The 26500-nt window shown below is 41.2% G+C and overlaps 1 protein-coding gene across 1 annotated transcript in view; it reads left to right on the top strand.

Annotated features, from left to right (window-relative positions):
• The window catches only part of efnb1 (ephrin-B1), a 53068-nt gene extending 28140 nt beyond the window's left edge, over positions 1 to 24928 (top strand). Inside the window, exons 2-5 of the mRNA XM_072676633.1 lie at positions 1288 to 1565; positions 14075 to 14167; positions 18272 to 18412; positions 19923 to 24928. Of these exons, the coding sequence (XP_072532734.1) occupies positions 1288 to 1565; positions 14075 to 14167; positions 18272 to 18412; positions 19923 to 20347 (937 nt within the window). The 3' untranslated portion in view covers positions 20348 to 24928. The remainder of the gene's footprint in view (positions 1 to 1287; positions 1566 to 14074; positions 14168 to 18271; positions 18413 to 19922) is intronic.
• The last annotated feature ends 1572 nt before the right edge of the window (positions 24929 to 26500 follow it).

Genomic DNA, 26500 nt, shown 5'->3' with positions numbered 1-26500 from the left:
TCAGGATGTAGGGTTTAAGGTTTAAGTTTAATTTTAAGTTGTAATTTTGGGATAGGTTTGGGGTAGAAGGTTTAGGGGTTGTGAGCGTTTAGCATGCAGCACCAGTCTGAAAGCATGAAACAGCTCCACAACTGTGTGTGTAAGCAGGTTTTCCTTTTGCACCGTTAGGTGGGTTTGGCACTGAGCTGTGTGTATGTTTGTGTGTGTGTGTGTGTGTGTGGTGGGTTTGGCAGTGTAAGAGGAAGGCTCTAGATTTGAGCTGTGTTTAAAAGTTAAAGATTCACTGAAATCCTTTGTGTTACCCCCCCCCCCACCTCTCTCTCACACACAGTCATTTTATTTCACTGCGAAATGACAGTACGTAAATGACTGACTACTAGCTGCATTGCTTTCATAGTAATTTACTGTACATATTTAACAGTAAATAACTGTACAATTACAGCTGTATACTCTGCTCTCATTCAGTCATTCAGACCACAAGATTACTGTGGACAGCAGGGACCAGAGAGAAGCCCTTAGAAAATAGGCACGGACGTGAATTCGGGTTGAAACTATTCCTAAAATATCTGATTGGATAATGCCTCATTGCCTAATGCTAATTACCTGGTTCTATGTGAGCTCTTCTAGCCCTGATGATGGGCAGAAGCTGTCTGGCAGAAGAGATCACGGCTACAGAGTCTCATAAATGAGAACGACTACTATAGAAATACTACAGTCGTAATGCAGAGGCTAGTGCTGGTTAAGTAAATGGAACAGTGTCTGATCTAGAGTGACTTGATACGGTGCTGTTTTAGCTCTCATTTGCTCCCATATCTCATCATGCTGTGGGGTCATTTCTTGTGTTATTGTCTTAATTATTATTATTATGCTTTAAGATGCGATGCAATGCGATGTTCTGTTAGATTTCTGTGTATTTACATTTACGGCATTTAGCAGACGCTCTTATCCAGAGCAACTTACAACAGTGCTTTGCTCTTTACCCAAGAAAAACCTCAGCTAGTTTGAATAGACTAAAAGTTGCATGGGCCTAAAGGGTGTCTGTGTTGTGATTCTGTGTGTGTTGTGTATATATATTATACATGTGTAGGTGTAAGTCTTCATGTATAGAGGTTCCTATATGAAATATTCACCTTGCTGTGCGTGAGTGTGAGTGTTGTGAATGTATAGGCAAACATACCCCCCCCCCCCCCATTTCTGTCTAGGAACACTTCAGTGGAATGTGTGTGTTGTGCTGACTCTGAATGCCCCCGTGTGTAACCGTTGTGTGTCTTCCTATGTGTGTTTCAGGTTCGTTCCTGGAAAAGGCCTGGTGATTTACCCAGAGATCGGAGATAAGCTGGATATTATGTGTCCGCGTGGTTCTGCGGGCCGGCCGTACGAGTTCTACAAACTGTACCTGGTGAAGAAGGAGCAGGTCGAGTCCTGCAGCACCGTCCTAGACCCCAACGTGCTGGTCACCTGCAACAAACCTGAGAAGGACATCAAGTTCACCATCAAATTCCAGGAGTTCAGCCCCAACTACATGGGCCTGGAGTTCAAACGCAATGTCAACTACTTCATCACCTGTGAGTATAGTGGCAAAAAAGCTGCTGCTGATCTTCCCAAAATTGAACGCAAATATGCTGCAGATGTTGGAGCTCAGTGGTTTCTTTAAGACGTCACGCCGTTACCAGCTGAGGTGTTTGCCACCGCAATACCGATTTTGGCACAATACCGATTTTACAGGCCTAAAAACTTGGACGATCTATATTATTAACTTTATATTAGTATTTCATTTATTGTACTTATTGTAAAGAAGGGTTCATTAGTTAAACAGTTTATAAAATATGTTTAAATGGTTCTTTCTTTGGATTGATGGAAAAACCTTCATCTTAGGCAAAACTGTTCATTAACAAAGTGCTATTCAGTGTTATTGTGAGGCTAAAGGTGAGGTTTCCTAAACATACCTCTTACAGCTAAACAGATGCCTAAAGTGTTCAGTTGGGTTTTATTTCTAGTTGACTGTCATCTCACACACACACACACATGCACTGTAACGGGTATATTAAGTTAAATAAGCGCTTTATAACGCTTCATAAACACTCTGCAAACATTCCCTCTGACTGAGTGAGTCTGAAGAGCTGCAGAAGTAAAGCAGTGGGAAAAAGGAGCAGCTCACTGACCCGTCAACACACACACACCGCTTCACTAGGGAAAGAGATAAAAAAGATGTATCAGACAGGGAGGGAGGCAGACAGCATGTGTGTGTGTATGTGTGTGTGTGCGTGTGGGTGTGTTTATGCCTCACTGCTCGCCGTGCTTCAGTGTGTTTTTGGTCTGTCAGCCATAAAGCTCAGACACATCCCATAATCGTCTTCACCCCGACTGACCCGTCGCCATGGCAACCGACCAGGCTGACCACGACTGGTGCCGTGAAGCTATACACACACACACACATACACACACCAACACACACAGAGTTCAGTTAAGGTTCGAAGGCTGGGCGATACGGTATCACTGAGATCACCGTCTTCAGAAGCATCCTCAGCTCTCAGTGTTTTAGTTTTTATGCGTGTGTGTTTTTTCATAAAAATCTTTTTAAATATCATTTTTTTATTTTTTTAACATGTAAACTCAAATTGAGGGCGGCATTGTGGTGTGTGCGTGATGGACTGGTGCACTGTCCAGAGGGTATTCCTAGCTTGTATCCAATGATTCCTGGTAGGCCCTGTGCTTACTGTGACCGTTTGTTTGTATTTCCTAAAATATTTGTGCTGTCTGCAGGCACTGTCAGTCATTCTGAGGCTCACCTTTACAAATGGAATGTTGTATATTTTAAAAATTAATATTATTTAAAAGTGGCAATACAGCAAACAAATCGACTTTTAAAGACTTAGAGCTGAAGTGTGTGTGTGTGTGTGTGTGTGTGTGAAGATATAAACTAGGCATCTGGAGTATAAACTTACCACTAACTACCCTCTGTCTGACTCACACACACACACACACACACACACATTGAAGTAATTACACTCTCAAAAATCACAGAGACAAAAACAAACATATCAAACCCTACCTCCCTCACTCTCTCTCTCTCTCTTTCTCTCTCTCTATATATATGTATATGTCCCCCTCCACCTCCATTTTTCCTCTCTATCCTTTGCTCCTTTTTTCTCTCAAGAAAAGAGAGAAACAGAAAAAAGGTGCACTGTGAGTACTGCACGTACTCGCAGTACTTTATACTGTGTGTATTGTAAGTACTGTGTTCTTCGCATGAAGAATCAGATCTAAACGATTCATAGTGAAGTGTGAAGTTTACGGTTCACTGAATCATTTCTAATTGAATCGTTAATGTAATGGAGTCGTTGTGAGGTCGCACATTTACGTGAAAGAGAGAGAATATGAGGGAAATTGTAAGCTAAATTGTGAATCAGAGTGTGTGTGTGAGTGACAGAGGAGGCAAATGTGTGTGTGAGTAACATTTCAGCAAACTCAACATTTAGCTCAGAGATGAAGAATGAAAATGAGTGGCTTCGTTTAGCTCAGCTAGGTTTGTGTGTGTGTGTGTGTGTGTGTGTGTGGTTTGTGGTGTACTTTTGTGTCCTCTCTGAAATGCACCAAAACTGGAACAGAACAACTTTAAATCAGAGAGAGAAAGACAGAGAGAGACACAGGGAGAGAGAGAAAAGGAGAGAAAGAGAGAGAGAGAGAGAGAGAGAGAGAGAGAGAGAGAGAGAGAGAGAAAGGGAGAGATGTTTAACGATGGATAACACATTTTAAAGGGTTTAGTACTGCTGTGACTGTGTATGTATGTGAATGTGTGTGTTATGTTATTGGAGAGTAACACTACGGAAACAACGGAGTCAGCGAAAGAACTTTTAACGGTTTAAGGCCGAAGTGTGTGTGTGTGTGTGTGTGTGTGTGTTATGACAGTGCAGTTCATCTCTCTGGATCTGCTGGGGCATAAACTTAGCTGCAGGTGCAAGAGCCTTTCAGGTGTGTGTGTGTGTGTGTGTGTGTGTATGTGAGCACATTCATCATGCGACTATAAAAAGCTTCACCCAGGAGTAAACACACACACACACACACACACACACACACACACACTGTGTGTAAGCATGGAAAAGTTCTCTTATCTAATTAAATTATTATCCCTCATTTTTCCAGCCGCCAACCGAGACCCCTAAATCACGTTTAATGTGATTTAATAAATAAATAAATCATGTGTAATTTACTAACTTAATATAATAAATGAAACACTAGTGTTTGGAAGTATATCATTAGTTTCCTATTTATTCAGCTCAGTCTCACATCTCGCACGTCGCTTTGGTCTTTTTCTACCACCTGCTGCACAAATCACCAGTTTACTTCTTTATTTAATATTTATAAAAAGATTTTTCGTGTCTGCTTGATGATGTCCGGCTGTCCGTGTTTTTGCGGATGGATATGGTTGCTGTAGTAATCCCATGAGGACGTCCTCAGACACACTCTGGGGGATTGCGTGTGATGCGTGATGGGCTTTCAGTCTGACTGAGCTAATGTAGGCTAATGTGTGTGTCTTTATTCGAAACACCTACCAAATGCTTCCACTCGCTGGCCACTTTATTAGAAACACCTGCCTAATACTTCCAGTCACTATCCATTTAATTTAAAACACCTCTCCTTGCGCTTCCACTGACTGGCCACTTTATTAGAAACACCTACCTTGTACTTCTGCTCACCGGCCACTTTATTAGAAACACCTACCTTGTGCCTCCACTCACTGGCCACTTTATTAGAAACACCTACCTTGTGCCTCCACTTACTGGCCACTTTATTAGAAACACCTACCTTATGCCTCCACTTTCTGGCCACACCAACCTCAGAGTGTGTACGTGCGTTCACGCAGCTGCAGTGTGTAATCGGACGGCTGAATCTCCAGTTTTTCCAGAATGAAGCGTAAACTGTGAGGCCCACCACAGTCACACTTCACCCAAATCCTCACCTTAATTTCACATAAATATCAAATCACCTCTGAAAACACTTAATGATGCTGTAAAAGAGCTTTTAACGTGTTTTAAATCGGGAGCTAAACGCTGCGGGCTGCTGTTTCAAACACTGGCCACCGATAGTGATCTGATATCACTGCCAACTGAGCGGTGGCTGTTCTGCTCAACTGTGTGGAACTGGAATGAGAGAGAGAGAGGGAGAGAGAGAGAGAGAAAGAGAGAGAGAGGGAGAGAGAGAGAGAGAGAGAGGGGAAGGGAGAAAGAGAATGAGAAAGAAGGGTTAGAAAGTTATAAAGAGACATGGGTATAGAGAAGGAGAGAGAGAGTTTGTTGGAGAGAGAGACAGAGAGTTTGAAAGAGATTGATAGAGAGAGGTAGAGAGTTGGGTAGAGAGAGGTAGAGAGATGGGGAAAGAGAGGTAGAGAGTTGGGTAGAGAGAGGTAGAGAGATGGGGAAAGAGAGGTAGAGAGATGGAGAGAAAGAGGTAGAGAGATAGGTAGAGACTTAGAAAGAGATTGGTAGAGAGAGGTAGAGAGTTGGGGAGAGAGGTAGAGAGATGGGGAGAGAGGTATAGAGATGAGGAGAGAGAGGTAGAGGGTTAGAGATTGGTAGAGAGAGGTAGAGAGATGGGGAGAGAGGTAGAGAGATGGGTAGAGAGTAAGAAAGAGATTGGTTGAGAGAAAGGGAGATATATAGGTAGGGAGAGGGAAGGATTGGTAGAGAGACATGGTGGAGAGATAGAGAGAGAAAGAATGGTAGACAGTAAAGAGAGAGGAACGTGGGTAGAGAAATATATTAGACAAAGACAGAGAGAGATTGGTTGAGAGAGAGAGGGAGATATATACGCAGCGAGGGAGAGAGAGAGAGAGAGAAGAATTGGTTGAGAGACATGGTGGAGATATATAGAGAGAAAGATAAAGAGAGAGAGAGGAAGATGGGTGGAGAGAGAGAGGGATAGAGAGAGAGAGAAAGAAGAGTAGGAGTAGAGAAAGAGAGAGAGAGAGTGAGATGGGTAGAGTGAGAGTGAGAAAGAGACGGCCAGAGAGAGAGAGAGAGAGAGAGAGAGAAGTAGGGGGTATAGAGTGTAAAGGTCTCTCTCTCATGTTTTCCTGGTTCAGTTTCCTGTGAAAGCCCTCCGTTTCTTTCAGTCTGTTTCTCTACTGAACAATACTGCCTTTGTTACACACACTCTCTCTCTCTCTGACACACACACCCTCTCTCTCTCTAACACACACACACTCTGAGTACATACAGAATAAATGTTAAACATTTAGTTTGCGTGTGTTTGGTATTTATGGCTTTTTGGTTGCAGCATAGCAAACACTCTTGTTAACGACACTCAAACACACACACACAGTGCTGAAGGTTGAGTGCTGTAGATGGGTCTCTCTACATGAAGTGGTGTGTGTGTGGAGAGCTTTTATAAAGAAGCTGCTGTGGACAGAGACAGACAGAGTGAGAGAGAGAGAGGGGTGAGAGAGGTGCTGTAACCCTGCTGACAGGCTAAGCAGCAGAAATTAAAAATCTGTCTGTGTTCATTCACATCAAATCCCCCTCCCAACTGCCTGTTTTTGTATGTGTGTGTGTGTGTGTGTGTGTGTGTGTGTGTATATGTGGTTGGCAGTTGAACATTTTGGGTAAAGATTAGAGAATTAAATACAATACCCTACCAGCAACATTACACACACACACACACACACACACACACACACACACACACACACACACACACACACACGCCCTGCAGATTTAAAGGTCAGCTGTAATGTGATTGGTGGACCGGAGCGGAGCAATCTGATTGGTGGAAGCTGAGGAGGATTTAATCTGGCTGTGTCTGATCTGATGAGCCCTGTGTGTGTGTGTGTGTGTGTGTGTGTGTGTGAGAGAGAGAGAGAGAGAGAGAGAGAGAGAGAGAGAGAGAGAAAGACAGACAGAGAGAGATTTGATTTGGAGCAGGGTTAACACAAATCCACCCAAAAGTCCTGGATAGTTTCACACACACACACACACACACACACACACACACACACACACACACACTGTAATGGTTACACTTACTCTCAGAACGGATGTTTCACTTCTAGAATTCCTACTGTGGTTTTAAAACCTCCATGCAGTTCTAGAATATTCTCAACGTGGCTCAAGAACAGAGTGCAGTTCTGCTTTTTGGCATGGTTCTAGAACCCTGTGTGGTTCTGGATTTCCTAGTGGGAATTTGCTATACTTCATAGGGTTCTACAGTTCTCAACATGGTTCAGTGTGGCTCTAGATGTTTTAGGTTGGTTGTACAGCACTGCAGTTCTACAATTCTCTGTGTGGTTCCACAACACCCAGTAGTTCTACAATTCTCTGTGTGGTTCCACAACACCCAGTAGTTCTACAATTCTCTGTGTGGTTCCACAACACCCAGTAGTTCTACAATTCTCTGTGTGGTTCCACAACACTCAGTAGTTCTACAATTCTCTGTGTGGTTCCACAACACTTAGTAGTAGTTCTACAATTCTCTGTGTGGTTCCACAACACCCAGTAGTTTTACAATTCTCTGTGTGGTTCCACAACACTCAGTAGTAGTTCTACAATTCTCTGTGTGGTTCCACAACACTTAGTAGTAGTTCTACAATTCTCTGTGTGGTTCCACAACACCCAGTAGTTTTACAATTCTCTGTGTGGTTCCACAACACTTAGTAGTAGTTCTACAATTCTCAGTGTGGTTCCACAACACTCAGTAGTTCTACAATTCTCTGTGTGGTTCCACAATACTCAGTAGTTCTACAATTCTCTGTGTGGTTCCACAACACCCAGTAGTTCTACAATTCTCTGTGTGGTTCCACAACACCCAGTAGTTCTACAATTCTCTGTGTGGTTCCACAACACTCAGTAGTTCTACAATTCTCTGTGTGGTTCCACAACACTTAGTAGTAGTTCTACAATTCTCTGTGTGGTTCCACAACACTCAGTAGTTCTACAATTCTCTGTGTGGTTCCACAACACTTAGTAGTAGTTCTACAATTCTCAGTGTGGTTCCACAACACTCAGTAGTTCTACAATTCTCTGTGTGGTTCCACAACACTTAGTAGTAGTTCTACAATTCTCAGTGTGGTTCCACAACACTCAGTAGTTCTACAATTCTCTGTGTGGTTCCACAATACTTAGTAGTTCTACAATTCTCTGTGTGGTTCCACAACACTCAGTAGTTCTACAATTCTCTGTGTGGTTCCACAACACTCAGTAGTTCTATAATCTCAGTGTGGTTCACTTAGGAAAGGGAAGAATTCTCGATGTGGTTCCACATACTAGTTCCAGAGTTCTACATGTTATTGTCCTCTATGTTGCACTAGACACTTTCAGAAGTTAAAGAGTTATTAATGTGGTTCTAGACCCTCAGGGAAGTTGCAGAATTCTTGGTGTGGTTCTAAGACACTCAGCAAAGGTTTAGAATTCTTTGTGTGGTCCTAGGCACTTTGAAGTTGAAGACTTATTGATGTGTTTAGAGACACTCTGGCAAGTTGAAGAGTTATCAATGTGGTTCTAGACACCCAGGGAGGTTGAAGAATTCTTGATGTGGTTTGAGACACTCTGGGAATTATTCATATTTTGTGATGTGGTTCTAGGGCACTTATGGAAGGTGCAGAATTCTTTGTGGGAAGTTCTTTCAGGGAAGTAATGGAATTGTCAGAGGTGGACTGGGTGCTGGAATTTATTTTTCTCAGCTCTGCATGAACAACAAAACAAAACAGCTAATGTCACGATTTTACTTCACTGTTCTACTAACAGCACGCAGAGAACACTGACAGAAGTGTGTGTGTGTGTGTGTGTGTGTGTGTGTGTATGAACCCACCCATTTATGTCATGAAAAAGAAATTCACTGAAAGAACAAAAACAGATTTGATTGTGTAGATGACAGATGGAGCATTTGGCCACAAAACAAACAAATAAACAAACAAAAACCCAGCTAACAACACACACTCCTGTTTATATCTAAAACACACTCAGTGTTAGGGTGGTAATACACACATACTGAATGTGCTCACTCACATTCACACACACACACACACACACACACACACACAAAAAGCTGCGTATGAACCCGTACAGTGTACAGTCACTTTTTTATAGCACATTCCATAAGGCTGTTTGTGTTGCTGTTTGCGGTGTTTAGAAAGCTGTGGGACAGTTTCGGCAATTCCTGATCAGGATTCCGCAAAATTCCTGGATCTACTAGCGGACATTTAGTCTCTGCTACAGCAGGAATGCATTAGACTGCGTGAGGGTGTGTTTGTGTGTGTGTGTTAAACTGGAAGCCTGGAAGCTCAAGTTCCTCCTTGGGGATGAAAAACTGTATAAGTACAAACACACACACACGCACTCACACACACACACACACACACACACACACGGGAGGAAATGTGTGGGTTAATTAGAGGTTCTAACTAGGCCAGCGCTACGTTTATTATACAGACATGTCAGGGCATCTGATTTACAAACACACACACACACACACACACACCTTCAAAGTGAACAGTGAGTATTATGATCTGTAAACTTATATTCTCAGATATTTCACCTTTACTTCTATAGTTTTGGCTTGTGTGTGTGTGTGTGTGTGTGTGTGTGTGAGTGTGTGTCTGTGTGTGAAAAGGAGATTCCATTTTTCATTTCTCATGTTTGCCAACTCAAAGGTTACCGATGACAGAGAAAAATAAATGTTTTAATCAGTTATACACACACTGTCCTGCATATGAAGGTGTTTTGCTGTGTGAGTATGTGTGTGTATCCAAAAATAATAACTTAACAGGAGAAGGAAAAATACTTCTTAATTTTCATTGGAAGTCAGTGTAGAAAGATTCTATTCCAAGTTATTTTGGAGCATTTCTATTGGTCCATTCATAATAGAGTTTTCAAATTATGCAAAATGGGAAAAATGGAGCTAAAAAGGCATTTGTTTACTGGATTGAAAACAGGTTTAACTACATATGTACGGATGTATGGGATAACTACTAATATAAATGAACTAAGGGTATAGAATTGGATATGTGTGTATATGTGGTGGAATTACAGGTAAATACCGATGTCCTAATCTGTTCCGGCAGGTTAGGATCAGGGCTGATCCAGGCATGTTCTAATAGATGGGGTATTCATGCCTGATCCAGCTCTGATCCTTTGTTTTTGCTGCTGTGCCTCTGTGCTGCTGTACTAAAGCTTCATAAAGCAGTAGTGTAGTATAGGCTGTCAAAATGGCAAAGTACTAGATGACAAAGCTGTTTACCTTGGTGGTAAGTGTTGAATTACTTAATAAACCACTAATGTTAGATGTAATACTAATACCAGTAAAACATTCATCACTGTGTTTGTTCAACTGCTGCCAAAGCCGAAATCTACAGTAGAAACCGTTTACTTTGAAACTGTTCCCATATGTTTGTTTGATTGTTGTCACCTTAGAAGTGAGGAGAACAGTGGCCTTGTGCACTGCATTCTCTGATTCGGTTCTTACAACATGATCACTGCAGGATAATAACACACACACACACACACTCTGTCGCAATAACACCATCTGCCAGCTCACTCTGCGAGAGTCACACTCTGCTGCGTATGGTTCCTCGCGCTCATCTACAGCACTCACTGTGTCTTGACATGGTTCTGGAGGTTCTGATGTGGTTCTAGAACTCCCAGGTGAGCTCTAGCAGAGCGTTCTCTGCACAGTTGTTTAGTTATTAAGGTGATTCTAGAATTCTTAGAAAATGTTCTTAGAAAATATGTCAATTTTTGTGTGGTTCTAGAAGTGCTCTGGAAAGTTGCAGAATTCTTAGTGTGATTCTAGAATGCTCTAAAATGTTTGTTCATTTGTTTGTGTTGTGTGATTTACTCTGTAATATGTTGTAATATGAATAATAAAGATTTTTCATCAATGGGAGGAACCCATTAACCAGGCTCTAGAGTACTTGTAGCCTGTCATGGTTCTACATTTCACAATGTGCTTTGAGAACACCCATTCAGTTTGGTTTGGTTCTTGGGCAGTTTGAAATGTTCTGTTTGATCCTCAAATGCTTAGTGTGGTTCTAAGGATAATCTGGATTCATTATAACTGCTGAATTTGAATCGTGAGTCATTTGGAAATGAATCACATGGTTGAATATGTGTTACTGGATCATGTTTGACTCATGTTAAATTATTCTCAGATAGCTGAAGTCTGATGCTGTAACTGCTCAGGTTAGATTGCTGTAAGATGCCTGCATATGTGTGTGTGTGTGTGTGTGTGTGTGTGTGAGTGCCAGCTCTAATTGAGTCGTACTGCCCTGGCATGGTGCTGCCTGGCGGTTGGCACGGTGACAGGTTGGCACGGCACTGGCTGGAGGAGACTGGCACCCCGCCCACTGCGTGCATCTCAATCTGTATGACATCATATGGGCGCCTAGCAACCACACTTATCACCCCTCCTCCATACACGCCCACTCTCAAAGACCTATTCTGTGTTTCTCTCTGATTTGTTTGTTCCTGCATGTTCCTCGTTCTCCTGTTGCATAGCTTTATAGAATATGCGTGTATTTCAGATTCAGCGTGGTCGACAATTCTCCTTTTCAGTTCCAGAACTCTCATTGCGGTTCTAGATTGCCGATGTGCAGTCCAAGAATTTTCAGCGTGGTTCTACAACAATCTTGTGCGGTACCATAATTCTCTACGTCCTTCTCACCATTCTCAGTGTGAGATGTTTCTGAATACTGACTTGCAGCAATAGAATGGTCAGTATGGTTCTAGAATTCCTTAGTGCAGTTCCGTGATCCTTAGTGTGGTTCTAGGTTTCCTCTGAGCAGTCCAAGAATGATCAGTGTGGTTCTAGAATACCCTTTTGCCATTCTAGAATTGTCAGTGGGGCTCTAGAATAGTCCTGAGATCCTGAGTGTGGTTCTGGAATACTGCTTTGCAGCTGTAGAATGGTCAGTGTGGATTTAGAATTCCTCAGTGAAGTTCCAGGATTCTGAGCGTGATTGGGTCTGGAATTCTGAGAGTATTGTTATGATTGTACGATTCCCAGTGCAGCTCCAGAATGTTCAGTGGCTTTAGTTTGGTTCCACGATCAATAATTTAAATAATCGCTAAGTCATGAACACAGCTGAGAGTTACAGCATTAGAGCACATGAGTATGTCACACATAGCTTTTTATCCTACTGTTAATAACTGTGTGTGTGTGTGTGTGTGTGTGTGTACATGTGTGTGTGTGTGTTTATGCATGATTATGCGTTTCAGTCGTATTTTTTTCTCCTTCTTTAATTGAATGGCTCCTAGAACTCATTACTCTCACACATTTGCACACACACACACACACACACACACACACAGTCTCACTGTCGACATGTCTCAACACGCATCATTCACACATCTTAATGAGCAGAAATGGGGGGAGAGTTAATAAGGTGAGTGTGTGTCTGTGAGCAGTAATTGGGGGTTAAATTGAATAAATATGTTCTTATAGGTGAGATTACCTGCTGTGACAACATCAATACATCTCACTGACATTACAGCTGTGGGTGTGTGTGTGTGTGTGTGTGTTTGTGTGTGTGCAGGGAACTAAAAGTAGTTAAATTGGTTTACTCAGACGGAGCTGTGGTTGTAGCATGAACAGTGGGTATTTAAGCAATAGTTCAATGACAAATCTAACCTCCCCCCAACTTCAATGCTAATGCAGCTAACACGAAATGGAAGTGTATTACTCACCAATTAGCAATTAGCAAAGACTTACAAGGCTAATTTAGCTAACGAGTAATGGAAGCGTATTACCCACCATTTAGCACTGGAGCTACAAGGCTAATGTAGCTTACAAGAACTAGAAGCATGTACCCCACCAGTTAGCAATCAAACTACGAGACTAACAAGTAATGAAGGCATGCTGCCCACCAGTTAGCACAGGAACTACAATGGTACCCCAGCAATTAGCAAAAGAGCTATAAGGCAAATGTAGCTAATACATAATGGAAGTGCATTACCCACCAAATAGCCTGGTGCTATGCCTTCCACTGCATGGTGTTAGTTTCTTATTCAGCAGCATCCTGTTCGGATTTTCCATTCCACCTTAAATGGTGCGGTGTCAAAAAGGTGGAACAGAACATCAGAATAGGAAGCTGCTGAATAAGGAGCCAATTTAAACTTTTCTTGTCTCCAGAGAGTTTACACATGGCTAATGCATTTCAGTATGTGTGTGTGTGAGTGTCATATATGTCGGTGTGTGTGTGTGTGTGTGTGTGTGGAGGCCACATTCCCATGAGATCAGATTACTATCACACACAGCTGTAAGGAGAGAACACAACTCAGTGCTTTTACATCTAACATTTCCTCTTTCACACACACACACACAAAACACACAAACACACGCACACTTAAATAATGCTGTGTGTGTGTTGCTGAAATAAAAGCCAGTAGTAGTTTAGTTGACTCTAATTTATGAGGTCAAATCTGTCCTTCTCCAGCCAGCGAAGGACTGTGTGTGTGTGTGTGTGTGTGTGTGTGTGTGTGTGTGTGTGTGATTTATAGGGTTAAATCAGGGCTGTCTGTGCCAGTTTGGTTTCAGCAGCATGAGCTGTAATCAGAAATAGCATAAATCTGAACAGACTACAGTTACAGTTCACAGAAAACACATCATCTAACTAACCTAAGCTCTCTCTCTCTCTCTCGCTCTCTCTCTCTCTCCTCTGTGTCTCACTTTTTTGTCTAGAGCTTGATTTCTAACGTTTATTTATTTTCCTGAAAAAAGTTAGTAAAAAAACATGCAAATAATTTGTTCCCAATAGCTGCAATTTTGCACTAATTCCTGAAGGTGGCTTGACGCTCGCCCTTTATGGTGCTAAATTAGAGTCATGATTGACGTGAGCCACTTACAGAGAAGGGGTTTAACCCTTTATTACCTGTGTTTACAGTCTTTCTCTTTTCTCTTTCTCTTCTCTCTAACTATCACTCTCTCTGAATGTGTGTTTCAGCTTGGGGGGGGGGGGGGGGGTGTTGCAGGTAGAACATTGTCACCAACACAAGCTATATTAAAAGTTGCTTTAAAAAATATCATTAACTAATAATAATTGACTCTCTTTCTTGCTCTCTCTCTCTTTCTCTCTCTCTCTCTGTAGCCACCTCGAATGGGACACTGGAGGGTCTGGAGAACAGGGAGGGAGGTGTGTGCAACAGCAGATCCATGAAGATCATCATGAAAGTGGGACAGGGTGAGACACAAAGTTCAGTTACACAGCATTGAACTACACAAAGTTCAATTACACAACATTAAACTACATACACTTCAATTACACAGCATTGAACTACACAAAGTTAAATTACACAGCATTGAATTACATAAAGTACATAGCATTGAACTACATAAATTTCAATTACACTGCATTGAACTACATACACTTCAATTACACTGCATTGAACTACACAAAGTTAAATTACACGGCATTGAACTACACAAAGTTAAATTACACGGCATTGAACTACATAAAGTTCAATTACACTGCATTGAACTACACAAAGTTCAATTACACTGCATTGAACTACACAAAGTTCAGTTACACAACATTAAACTACACAAAGTTCAATTACACAGCATTGAATTACACAAAGTTCAGTTACACAGCATTGAACTAAAAGTTCAGTTACACAACGCTGAACTACACAAAGTTCAATAACCCAACTTAAACTACACAAAGTTCAGTAACACAACTTAAACTATGCAAAGTTCAATTACACAACTTAAGCTATGCAAAGTTCAATTACACAGCTTAAACTATGCAAAGTTCAATTACACAACTTAAACTATGCAAAGTTCAATTACACAACTTAAGCTATGCAAAGTTCAATTACACAGCTTAAACTATGCAAAGTTCAATTACACAACTTAAACTATGCAAAGTTCAATTACACAGCTTAAACTATGCAAAGTTCAATTACACAGCTTAAACTATGCAAAGTTCAATTACACAACTTAAACTAGGTAAAGTTCAGTTCTTCTGCTTCAATAAAAAGTGGCAGTTTTAGTATTTGGTGTAACACACAGTGAAGGACCTCATTTCACTGCTGTTCTCAACTCGCAACTTAAACTAAAGATGGACACTTCCGGAGTAAACCCTGGACTAAAGCTAACAGCAGAGAAATGAGTCGTGTTACGATTTGTTTCTCTTAAGAACTGAGCATTTGTGAGTGTGGAATGTGCTGGTCTGGTCCTTTATGGCCTCTGCAGTGATTGTTTTGACCCCAGGGGTCAGAAGGTCAGTGTCTTCTCTGAAGTGTTCATACCAACCCATTAACTGCAGCCCAGTGTGGAGTCCGATCACGCATCCCTGTGCCGGTCTCGCCTCCATTGGCTTCCGGTTGTGATTTTGACAGAGTTAATGAATACATTGTTCCTATCAGAGCTGTCAATCAACCACTCTAGTAAACAGGTGTTTTCAGTCTAACTCAAGCAAATGGGTTTACCTCAGGCCAACACCAGCTAACTTTAGATTCATTCAGGCTAACACAGGCTAACCCAAACAAACAGATGTAACTTTTCCTAGCCCTAGTTAACAAGTATCATTCACACCAGGCTATGTTTACTTTGACCTGTGCTATCTGTAAATGTGAGCGTTAGTGTTCGCCCTACACTAATTCGGTTTGTATTTTGGTTGTATTATAAGGTGTTTGTGTGGCCTTCTGTATGAGTGTGACACATCCTATTTTTTTTGGATACAGCAGTTCTTCTGAAATCATAAACATCCATGAATGTCACTTAACCGCCTCAGAGTCATTTTAATAAAACTCTGTGAAGCAGGCTTCTCTGGACGTGGCCTGCTCATCTGCATATTCAGATACAACGTTACGGCTGTTATTCCCGTGCGGACGAGTTTATTCAATAATTACTTCCTAATAATACAAAAACTACTGAACTGTGTAATGAGAGAGAGATGAACTCTAATGTTATTTGTTGAGGTCAGTGTGTGACGATGACCCTGTCTGCGATGATGATGATGATGATGACATTGAACCCACTACAACTCTATTAGTTCATGAAACTGTTCTGGGACTTTACAATACCTGCCTAATGCTTACACCCGAAATATATATATATATATATATATATATATATATATATAAACTGTGAAGTTGATGCTGCAGGCCTAAAGGAAAGGTGCTTAATTATTGTAATTATCCTCAGGTGCTGCTAATTAATGCTGAAACCTGACCTTTCGGCTGGGTTGTTGTTGTGACAAGGGATGGGATGGCCATCAGATGGACTGGGATAGTTCTTGGTGGGCCACTATGGATGCAGGCTAATGTGAGCGTGGTAGCTAGCTTCAGAAGAGATGTAGAAAATGGGCTGGAATGGAAAGTATGTGAAAAAGGAAAATACTTGGACAACACACAGAGAACTGCTGAAGCTATATGTTTTTTGAATACCCGAGTGAGGAACCACAGAGCTAAAGTGCATATGGGGTGGACTGACAGTAGAGGTCTGGTAGCGATTAGGGTTCATATTTTAAGTAATGATCCTTCAGACTCTTTCACTCTCTCTCTCTCTCTGGGTTAGGTTTCAAATTGACCAGTACGCCTTGGGTTCAGGCTTCGCTTTCATGCCTTTCTACTTCAGAGACCCTGGCTTAGTTAGCTGGTTCGCTAGTTCCGTGCGAAACCAAAGCTACAGCTTATCATGTTCACGCTCATGTTTAAAAACCTTGCAACCCTAACCAGGAAGAAGAAGCTTAAGAAGATGTATGGATGGATAGATGAATGGACTGTCATGCATAGGAATGTTAGTCATAGGAAGACTCACAGGGAAGGGCTTTGTGGTGGAGTCATTGGGATTGAGGTGGGCTGGTTTAGACAAAAGCTCAGAGCAGAATTTAGCTCCTAGTCCAACTCTGCTGTTCTGCCGTGACACGGTCAGTGACCCAGCGACTGAGCTGCACAAACACTACCCAACAGCTACCCAGCACTGTGGAAATAACCCAGCACAATGACCCATCAGACTCAACCCAGCAGTTTTTCAAGAGTATATCACAGTTTGGTTCTTGTCAGAGTCACTCCTATTCGTATGCTTGTCCATTTTTTCCTGGTTTTTAACACATCACCTTCATGAACTGTTCACTTGCTGCCTAATAGGTAGATCACACCCCTTGACAGGTACAACCTTAACCCGATTATCAATGTTATTCACCTGTCAGTGGTTTTGATGCTATAGCTGGTCGGTTTGTAGGGTGCTTATACACACTATTATACACACTACTGCTTCTGCACAATGTAAGATGTGGCGTCATGTGTTGTTTTACTGAGGTGTGTTTATTTTACACACCGTGTGAGATATACAGCTCTTCTGGGATTAGTGCAGCGTCTCCGTCACTCATCCATCCCGACATTCTTATTGGCTAATGATTCAGTCCATTTGCCTTTAAGAGCGCCTACAGCACCCCTGAGAGCCGTAACAAGTTATTAATGTTCTTTTGGGAAAGCTATGTATCTCCTCCTTCATACACACACACAGCTTACACACTGCGCTGCAGACGAGTAAGAGAGCTTTTTTTATTGCGGCAATGTGACTTGAAAAACGAGCAGGGTGGAGGGATCAGTGCAGGAAATGGGTTTGAGATTTTATTATTTATTGTTAAACGACGTTTCTGAGGCCAAACTGAGAAATACCAGAGTTACACACCAGCAACACCATCATAACAAACCAAACTGCACTGCACTGTGGTAAAACCACACACTGACTAACTGAAACCAATACACACTCACTCACTGTGCTTCTGTTTCTAAACACCTGAAGCATTTTCACACACATTTCTGTTCATGACATTTAATGTACTAATATTTATTCATTTTTTTATTAAGTTTTAATAGAATTAATTGTTTTATTAAAATTATTATCATTATACTTTATTATAAATATTACATTTAAAATGGTATATAATTCTTTATAAAATCTAAAATGTATACAGATTTTTTTATTCTTTAATAAATATTATAATTTTGTATTTTATACCAAATAAATGCAGTTATTAAGCATAAAAAATGTAATTAACATTTCTATAATGCACTAGAGTACAAATAAAATGTATTTAAATTAGTTTTATTTTATGAATGTAGCAGATTATTTTAGTTATAACATATATTTTTATATATCATATATATTCTTATACTCTTATGTTGTTTTTAAGTAATGTTTGAAAACAAATGACAGAACTATTATATTAACAAAGACCTTGTAAATCATAAGTAAGATGAGTTTATAATTGTTCATATGATTATATTCTCTACTCCACTATTAAAAGTGTATTTTGTATGTGCGTGTATTTCAGACCCGAACGCTGCAGACCCTGCGCTGACGGACGCTCCAGATCGAGATCTGGACAATGAGATCAAAAACCCAACCACCAGCCCGGCCAGGAAGAGAGACAGAGAAAAAGAGAGAGACGGACCCATACAGCCCGGCAGCAAAGGTCAGACACTGCCTCTGTACACTCTGGGGGGCCGGGGGTGAAAGAAATAAAGACAGAAAGGGAGGAAGAAAGGACAGACTTGAATAAAGAGATAAACAGAAATGAGAAGAAGAGAGAGGAGGAAGGACATGGATAGAAAGATGAAAAGAAAGGAGAAGAAGAAAGAGAAATGGAAAGAGAGAGAGAGAGAAAGAGAGAGAGAGAGCCTGCAGGACTGATTTAGTCTCAGTTAAACCCAGACAAACCAGAATCAGATGTGCGGGAAAGAAGACACACACACACACACTGACATGCACACAGTCTCTCTCTCCCTCACTCACTCGCTCTCACTCTCTCTCTCGAATAATCGCTGAACTGTTTCGGGTGGTGAAACTATTTTGCTCATAACTTTAGTGGCGTCCAATCAGATTCACCCTCCCTGCCCTTCATGCTCCATTATGACCCTATTACAATAACCCCGTGTGTGTGTGTGTGTGTGTGTGTGTGTGAGTTAATGTAGCATGATTCCATCACGTCCTTACAGCTATTAACCTACAGGACGTCCAAACTTCATCAAGAAAAGAGAGAGAAGGGCAGTTTCTGAGCCTTTCTGTTTCTTTCTTAAAGCTTCTGATGGTTGATGCAGTTACTGTGATTGTTCAGTGTATCTGCAGTAGCAGCTGGGTCGGCTCTGATGTCTACACTGATATTTGCTGTAAATATTCATGGGTGTGATTGGTGATTGGCAGGACTGCCCACAGAGCAGCTGATATACCTCACTGAACTGATACAGAGAAGGAGAGCGAGAGAGAACAGGAGTAATCAAGGGTGGAGCTGTTAATGGTTATGATTCGAGGGGGTGGTGTGGTGACTGCGGTGTGGTGCGGCCCGCTAAAATAGTCCTTCCTGATGTCATGCGCTACTGCAGTGATAGCCCTGTGGCCCTAAACTAATAGTGGCCACAAACTGTCTGACCTGCACTAATGTGGTTTTATACAAAGGCTATGAAGCTGCAGAGCTCCTTCATTACAAGCGGGACCTTCTGGGTGAAGAACAGTCGGGGTAAAGTTAGCGAAACAGGCAGTGATTATTTCATTTAGCATTATAAGTACCTAATTATGTCAGCGGGGGCCAGCTCAGCAGGGGGACCACCATGGTGGGACCACCAAATTGCTAGCTAAAATTTGCTGCATACCTTAGTTCTTTACCTACCTTTATATTTGGTAATGAATGCTTTACTGAATATTCATTCTACACTCTTCATAAAAAGGGTTCTGTCTAGAACCAAAAAAAGGTCCTTTAGCTTGTAACGCTATGTAGAACCACTTGTAAACAGATCTATATAGATCCATCTACAAAAGCTTTTCCGCCCATGGCAAGACCCTTTTAACCAGGCAGTGGTTCTTTGAGTTGTCATGGTTCTAGAAAGAACCTTTGCCTTTACTAATACTAGGACCCTTGAAGAACCCCTGTTTTTTCAAGGCTTTAATGCCACAGTTTACTGATCCTTTTCATCTTTATTCTCTCTCAGACACGAGGAACGGTTCTGGTTCTGGTTCTGGTTCTGGTTCTGGTTCTGGTTCCGGCTCCGGTTCCAGTTCTGCGGATGGTTTTTTCGGTTCCAAGCCCGCTGTGTTCGCCTCCATCAGCGCCGGCTGCCTCGTCTTCATCCTCATCATCATCATCCTCATCGTCCTGCTGCTCAAGCTCCGCAAGAGGACCCGCAAGCACTCGCAGCCGAGGGGCGGGGCTGCGCTGTCGCTCAGCACGCTGGCCCCACCCAAGGGCACCACCCACGCCGGAGCGGAGCCCAGCGACATCATCATCCCGCTGCGCACCAGCGAGAACAACTACTGCCCGCACTACGAGAAGGTCAGCGGAGATTACGGACATCCGGTTTACATCGTCCAGGAGATGCCCCCGCAGAGCCCCGCCAACATCTACTACAAAGTCTGAGAGAGGGATGGAGAGAGAGAAAGAGAGAGCGAAAGGAGTGCATCTTCAACTAACGTCTCCAAATAGGACAATACGGAACACGCCGGGCCTCCCGTCGTCTTTCGTGTTCCCAGACCGTTTGGAGATTTGGGGATGGGAGGGTGGAGGGATGGACGGAAAAAGCCGAGCTAAGGACTGCACGGATTAAAAAGAGTGGGATGGAGGACGAGTAAAAAGTGAACGTCTTCAAATAAGACAATAAAAGCGGACGTTGGATCTTTTTCTTCCCAGCTGGAGATGAAAGAAGGAGAGGAAGGAAAAGAGAAGGTTGGAGCGAAGGACTACAGCTAGAGATAAAGACGGGAAAGAGTTGGAGAAAGAGAAAAAGGTGAATACGTCTTCCAGTAAGACGACAGGGACGATGTTTTTAAATCTCTCTTTTAGCTCTTTTACCTCTCGCACTTTGAGGCCGTGTGCAGGTGCTGAGATGAGCCGATGAAGCGAAGGAAGTGAAAGAGAGGAAAAGAGAGGGATGAGTGATGGACTGCGTGGATAGAAATGTTCGTCTCGCACTTCTGGCTGTGTGTGTGTGTGTGTGTGTGTATCTCTCTCAGTCTCTGTAGACTCAGACCGGGGACTTTTATGATGGAAAATTCTTCCGATCACGGACAGACTCGGGCTGTTTTTAGTTTATCTCAGTGTTTTTTGTTTGGGTTTGAAATCACCTTCGCCGCTTCTTTTCACTCACTCACCGTGACCATTCTTTGTGATGAACCTCTGGTCAGTGTTTCAGGTCCTCACACACTCAAACACACACACACACACACACACACACACACACACACACACACACACACAAAATTCCGTCAGTGTGAAAGTTAATGAAAGTATAACACGTTGTTATTTGAGTGATGATTGAGCCCTGAGAAAAGCAAATATACACACCGCTCACGTTACCGTGCGTGTGTGAAAGGATCTGAAGGTATGGTAGCTGAGGAACCTGTCTCACACACACACACATACACACACTTTTTGAAACCGTGTATTTTCCATGTAATTGAGAAACAATAATAAATATGATCAGATTTGTCATGAAAACAAAGCACACGGAAGAGATTCCGATCCCATCAGTAGGATGAAAGCGCCGAGGGAGAAAAGGAGGAAAGAAAAGGCATATGCTCTATCCATCACCGTAAAAACGGAGGAGTGTCAGGAGAGAAGAGCATGGAAAGACTTTAAACACACACACACACACATGCACACACACACTAAAACACTTGCTGTTTCCCGAGAGTTCTGCTTGGCTGCGAGAAAAAAGCGAGGAAAGTAAATTCAGTATTATTAGAACACTTCAGCCTGTGTGATGAGTGTGTATCTCGCTCTCGCTCTCTCTCTCTCTCTCTCACACACACACACACACACTTACTTACACACACCTGAGGCTCAGGAGAGTGTTTTTCTCTTTCAGGGAAAAAATGAATAAATCTGTAAACTTTCATCTCACACTCTTCACTTCTCTCCACAACCTCCTACAACCTCCCCTAACCCCCCCCCCCCTCTCTCTCCCTCTCTCTCTCTCTCTTCTATTGCCTATTTTACTTTCTCTTTTTCTTTTTCAACTACTTTACTCTCATTGCTCCTTTTTCCTTCCTTATAATTTTCTCCTTACTCTTTTTTTCTCTTTTACCCCCTCTTTCCTTTTCCCCTTCATTTTTCTCCGTCTGCTATTCTTCTTTCTTTCTCTTTTCCTTCCTTCCTCTCTCTCTTTCTCTCTCTCTCTCTCTCTCTCCTTCTCTCTCCTCCCTCAGCTCCGCTGTGTTTGTGTATTTAAGTTATTAAAGGCCTTCCGCTGAAAGACGAGTTAGTGGAAGATTTCAACATACACACACCCACACACACATGCGCACACACACACACACACTTCGGCCGTGTTGCCGTTCCGTTGGTGAAATTTCATCATTTTTCACTTTTATTTTATTTAAATGTGATTCATTTACAGCTTCTTTCATTCGCTCGTATTTTTATTTTCTGTCTGTTCATGAAAAGTGAATATTAAATATTCAGTATAAATCATCTGTCATACATTTTCATGGACAACATTTTGTGAAATGTTTCATGTAGTTAAACTTTACAACATTAAAACCACTGGTCATCTCTGTTTAGCGAAACAAAAAAAAGTAAAAAAAAAAAAAAAAGAAAAAACCCTCTGTGCCGCTGTGTTTGTACATATTTTATATTTTACTAGTTTATTCCACTAACTCACTTTATTTCATTTACATTGTTTTTAATAACACGGTTATTAACACTTTAAAAACACACGTCCCGTAAGTTCAGTAGCGATGTATTTTTGGATATTTTGGGTTTTTAAAACAAACATTTTGGTTTTTTATAACAAACAGATTTTGTTGTTTTTCTGTTAGTATGAGAAGTAAACAACAATGCAAAACAAAAAACACAATTTTTTCTACAGTAATGCACAACAAGATTGAAGTTGGTAAATAAACACACTCTCATACACTCACACTTGGTTACAAACCGAGAAAAATGTTCAAACTGATTTGTTTGTTTATTTCTTCATTTCATGTTTGGAAGTCTTGCTGTTTGTTACAGTCTGAGAAATAATGTAAATAATGTATTCTGTTAAGAAGAAAAATTAAAGTTACATTTTATTAGAGCTCTGTTTATGAGAAATATGAAAAATTAGGATTTTTTTAAACCTTTTGTAAATAGAGGACTTTTCTGGGGAAGACTTTTTGTATCTGTAACTCAGTTTCTCCCGTTCTCTCTCTCTTTGTTAATGTTGTCAAAATGCCAGCAAACAAATCACACTCATGCTCACACACTCACACACTCTTATACTATTTACATTCTTGCTCCTTCATTTGTGTGAACATACATCTGTAGTAGTTTTCTTTTTTAGTTGGGAAAAACAATAAAACACAAGAATACACACCTCTCAAAAGTTTGGGGACACTTAAAAAAAAAAAGGGTTTAATGTAATCAAGTTAAAGCACCTTTAAAATTGTGCCTTTATCAACAGCCTGAAAAAACAACAATGATCAAATCTATATTTAGGCAAAATATAGCGATGAAGAAGATAAAGCTGATTGATGAAGATCAGTATTTCCAAATCTGCTGCTTTTTATCATTACTGAACACTGGGTGTTTGTATTACTTAATATAAAAATGACAACCAAGCATTATCCAAACATTTCAAATATAATTTCATGTGGTCTGTTGTCTAAAAATTCAAAAAATAATAATTTAAAAAGTAGTAAAAGTATTATCCAAACATTTTAAACAAAACAGTTTCAAACAGAAAACAAAACATTTCAAATATAATTTCATATAATCAAGTACTATCTGAACATTTTAAAAAGAAATCCATAAAACTAGGTATTATCCAACATCTTTGAATATAACATTTTAAAAATAAAAGCACAGTGAAGTATTATCACAACATTTCAAATATTCAGAAAATTCAAAAACTTTGAAACACAGTCAAAAGTTTCCTTTTAGAATAAAATAAATGCTTCTCAGAACTGGAAAAGAAATTCTCTGGATCAAACATTTAACAATTCATTTCAAAAGAAGACAGTGTGTCCCCATACTTTTGATGAACAGTGTACGTGCTGGGAACACACACACACACACACACAGACACACACACACACACACTGGCTGTACATCTAAGGCCGGCAGCCCAAAAGCTGCTGAATCTAATTACACTCATAAAGCTCTAACTGCTTAATGAGCTTAACTACTAAACCCAACACACAGGTATGCTGAGACTGCTCCTTTTTACACACACACACACACACACACATGCACACACACACACCTCTTCAGGCTGTGTGGCGGGTTCTTGCTTGCAGTCAGATCTCAGAATTACCACAGTGTTGTGTAGGAAAAAAAAGCCTGCCAAAACACACACACACACACACACACACACACACACATACATTCACACACACACACACATTCACACACACACACACACACACACACATTCACACACACACACACACACACACACACACACACATACTTATTCAGAATAAAAGCCCAGAGCAGAGATGAAGGTCCACTAGAACCCCTCTCAGAGCTCCACATGGTTCAGTAGCTGCTGTTCTGCAGTTGGACAGGTTCCACACATTGTTTTATTAGTTATGAGCGTTTATATAATTTTGAAAATGAGCATATTTATGCTGTCTTTCACATCCAGCCCAAACACTAGTTTACTAGAAAGTCAGAACACACACACACACACACACACACACACACACACACCCTCCGCTCTCTCTATCTCTGGCTGCTGGTTTGCTTGTTTTTACACTAAACATGTTTAGCATTGTTATTATTATTATTATTATTATGTCTCTGATTTTGAGTTTTATTGTTTATGATTTACGGATCTGTTCATGTTTCACCTAAGCGATTATGATGATGATGATGATGATGATGATGACGGTTATGATGGACAGAACTCACCCCACACTTGTTCCTCTGTTCCACTTTTACTCTCGCCATGATCCCTCCATCTCCAGCCCTCTATGGACCCCTCTCCCAATGCAAACTGACCAATAAAATTTTTCCTATGGACCACTGCAGCACGCACTTTACTTAACCCCCAGAGAGAGAGAGACAGAGAGAGAGAGAGAGAGAGAGACAGAGAGAGAGAGAGAGAGAGAGAGAGAGAGAGAGAGAAAGAAAGAAAAGAGGGGGAAAGTAAGTGTTGCTCTCACCAAGTGAAATTTATTGATGTGTAACATACCTGGCTAAATAAAGAGAGCAAAAGTGAGGGAAAATGGGAAAAAGAATGAGTAAAACAGGAAAGAGAGACGAGAGAGGGAAAAAGGGAAAGAGAGGAAGAGTGAGGGTAAAAGGGAAAGAGCAACGAGAGAGGAAAAAGGGATAGAGGGGGACGACTGAGGGAAAAGGCAAAGAGGAAGAGAGAGGGGAAAAGGGAAAGAGAATAAAAAGAGAGAGGAAATACTGAGTAAAATGGGGAAAAAAGGAAAGAGTAAGGCAAAAGGGAATGAGAGGACAAAGGGAAAGAAAAGGGAAAGAGGAATGAGTGAGGGAAAAGGAAAGAGGAAAGAGTGAGGGAAAAGGAAAGAGAGGAAATACTGAGTAAAATGGAAAAAAGGAAAGAGTGAGGGAAAAGGAAAAAGAGGAAAGAGAGGGAAAAGGAAAGAGTGAGGGAAAAGGGAAAGAGGAAATAATGAGGAAAAAGGGAAAGAGGAAAGAGTGAGAAAAAAAGGAAAGAGGAAAGAGTGAGGGAAAAGGGAAAGAGAGGAAAGAGTGAGGGAATGGAGTGAAATGATGAAAAAGAAAGTAGAAAAAGAATGAGAAAGCTACTGAAAAGAAAGAGCAAGACAGGAGAAAAAAGAGGGAAAAGCTGTGAGGGAAAAAACTGAGTAAAGGGAAGGGAAAAGAGAAGAAATAGAGAGAAAGAGAGAGAGGTGTGTATCAGTAATACAGTCATGTGTGCTGTGTTAGAGCTCTGAATGATTCTCAGCTTTTCTAATAAACAAGCTGTGTGTGTGTGTGTGTGAGAGAGAGAGAGAGATGAGAGAGAGGGGGGGTACTATAAAGGGAATGCGGCTGACATTCTGTCTGTGAGCTGTCAGTCTCTCTCTCTCAGTGTTTGTATTGTAAGTACACATCTTGCTGTCTCAGCGAGTGACTCTGCTCCACTACTAATATTTCATAACGCCTGCAGGCTGCTATCACTCACAAACACACACACACACACATATACGCTCACGATTTACTGGCAGTGTAGAATAAGGTGGTGGCATCAGCATTATATACAGTATGTCATCTGTCTGTCTGTCCAAATAGGTACATATCTATCTGTCTCTGTGTCTGTCTATCTGACTGACTGTCTGTCTGTCCGTATAGGTATCGGCCAATCTATCTATCTATCTATCTATCTATCTATCTATCTATCTATCTATCTGTCTGTCTGTCTCTCTGTCTTTCTATCTATCTATCTATCTACCTATCTATCTATCTATCTATCTATCTATCTATCTATCTATCTATCTATCTGTATGTCTGTCTATTAATCTGTTTGTCTGTCTGTCTCTCTCTTTTTGTTTCTCTTCATCTGTCCTTTTTATCACACTCTCTCTACCCCTCCTCTCTTGATCCCTCTCTTTTGTTCTG

Source organism: Salminus brasiliensis, chromosome 1, assembly GCF_030463535.1.
Source record: "Salminus brasiliensis chromosome 1, fSalBra1.hap2, whole genome shotgun sequence".
NCBI lineage: Eukaryota > Metazoa > Chordata > Actinopteri > Characiformes > Bryconidae > Salminus > Salminus brasiliensis.
Note: the sequence above shows the minus strand (reverse complement) of the source record. Positions and strands in the feature narration are given on the sequence as shown.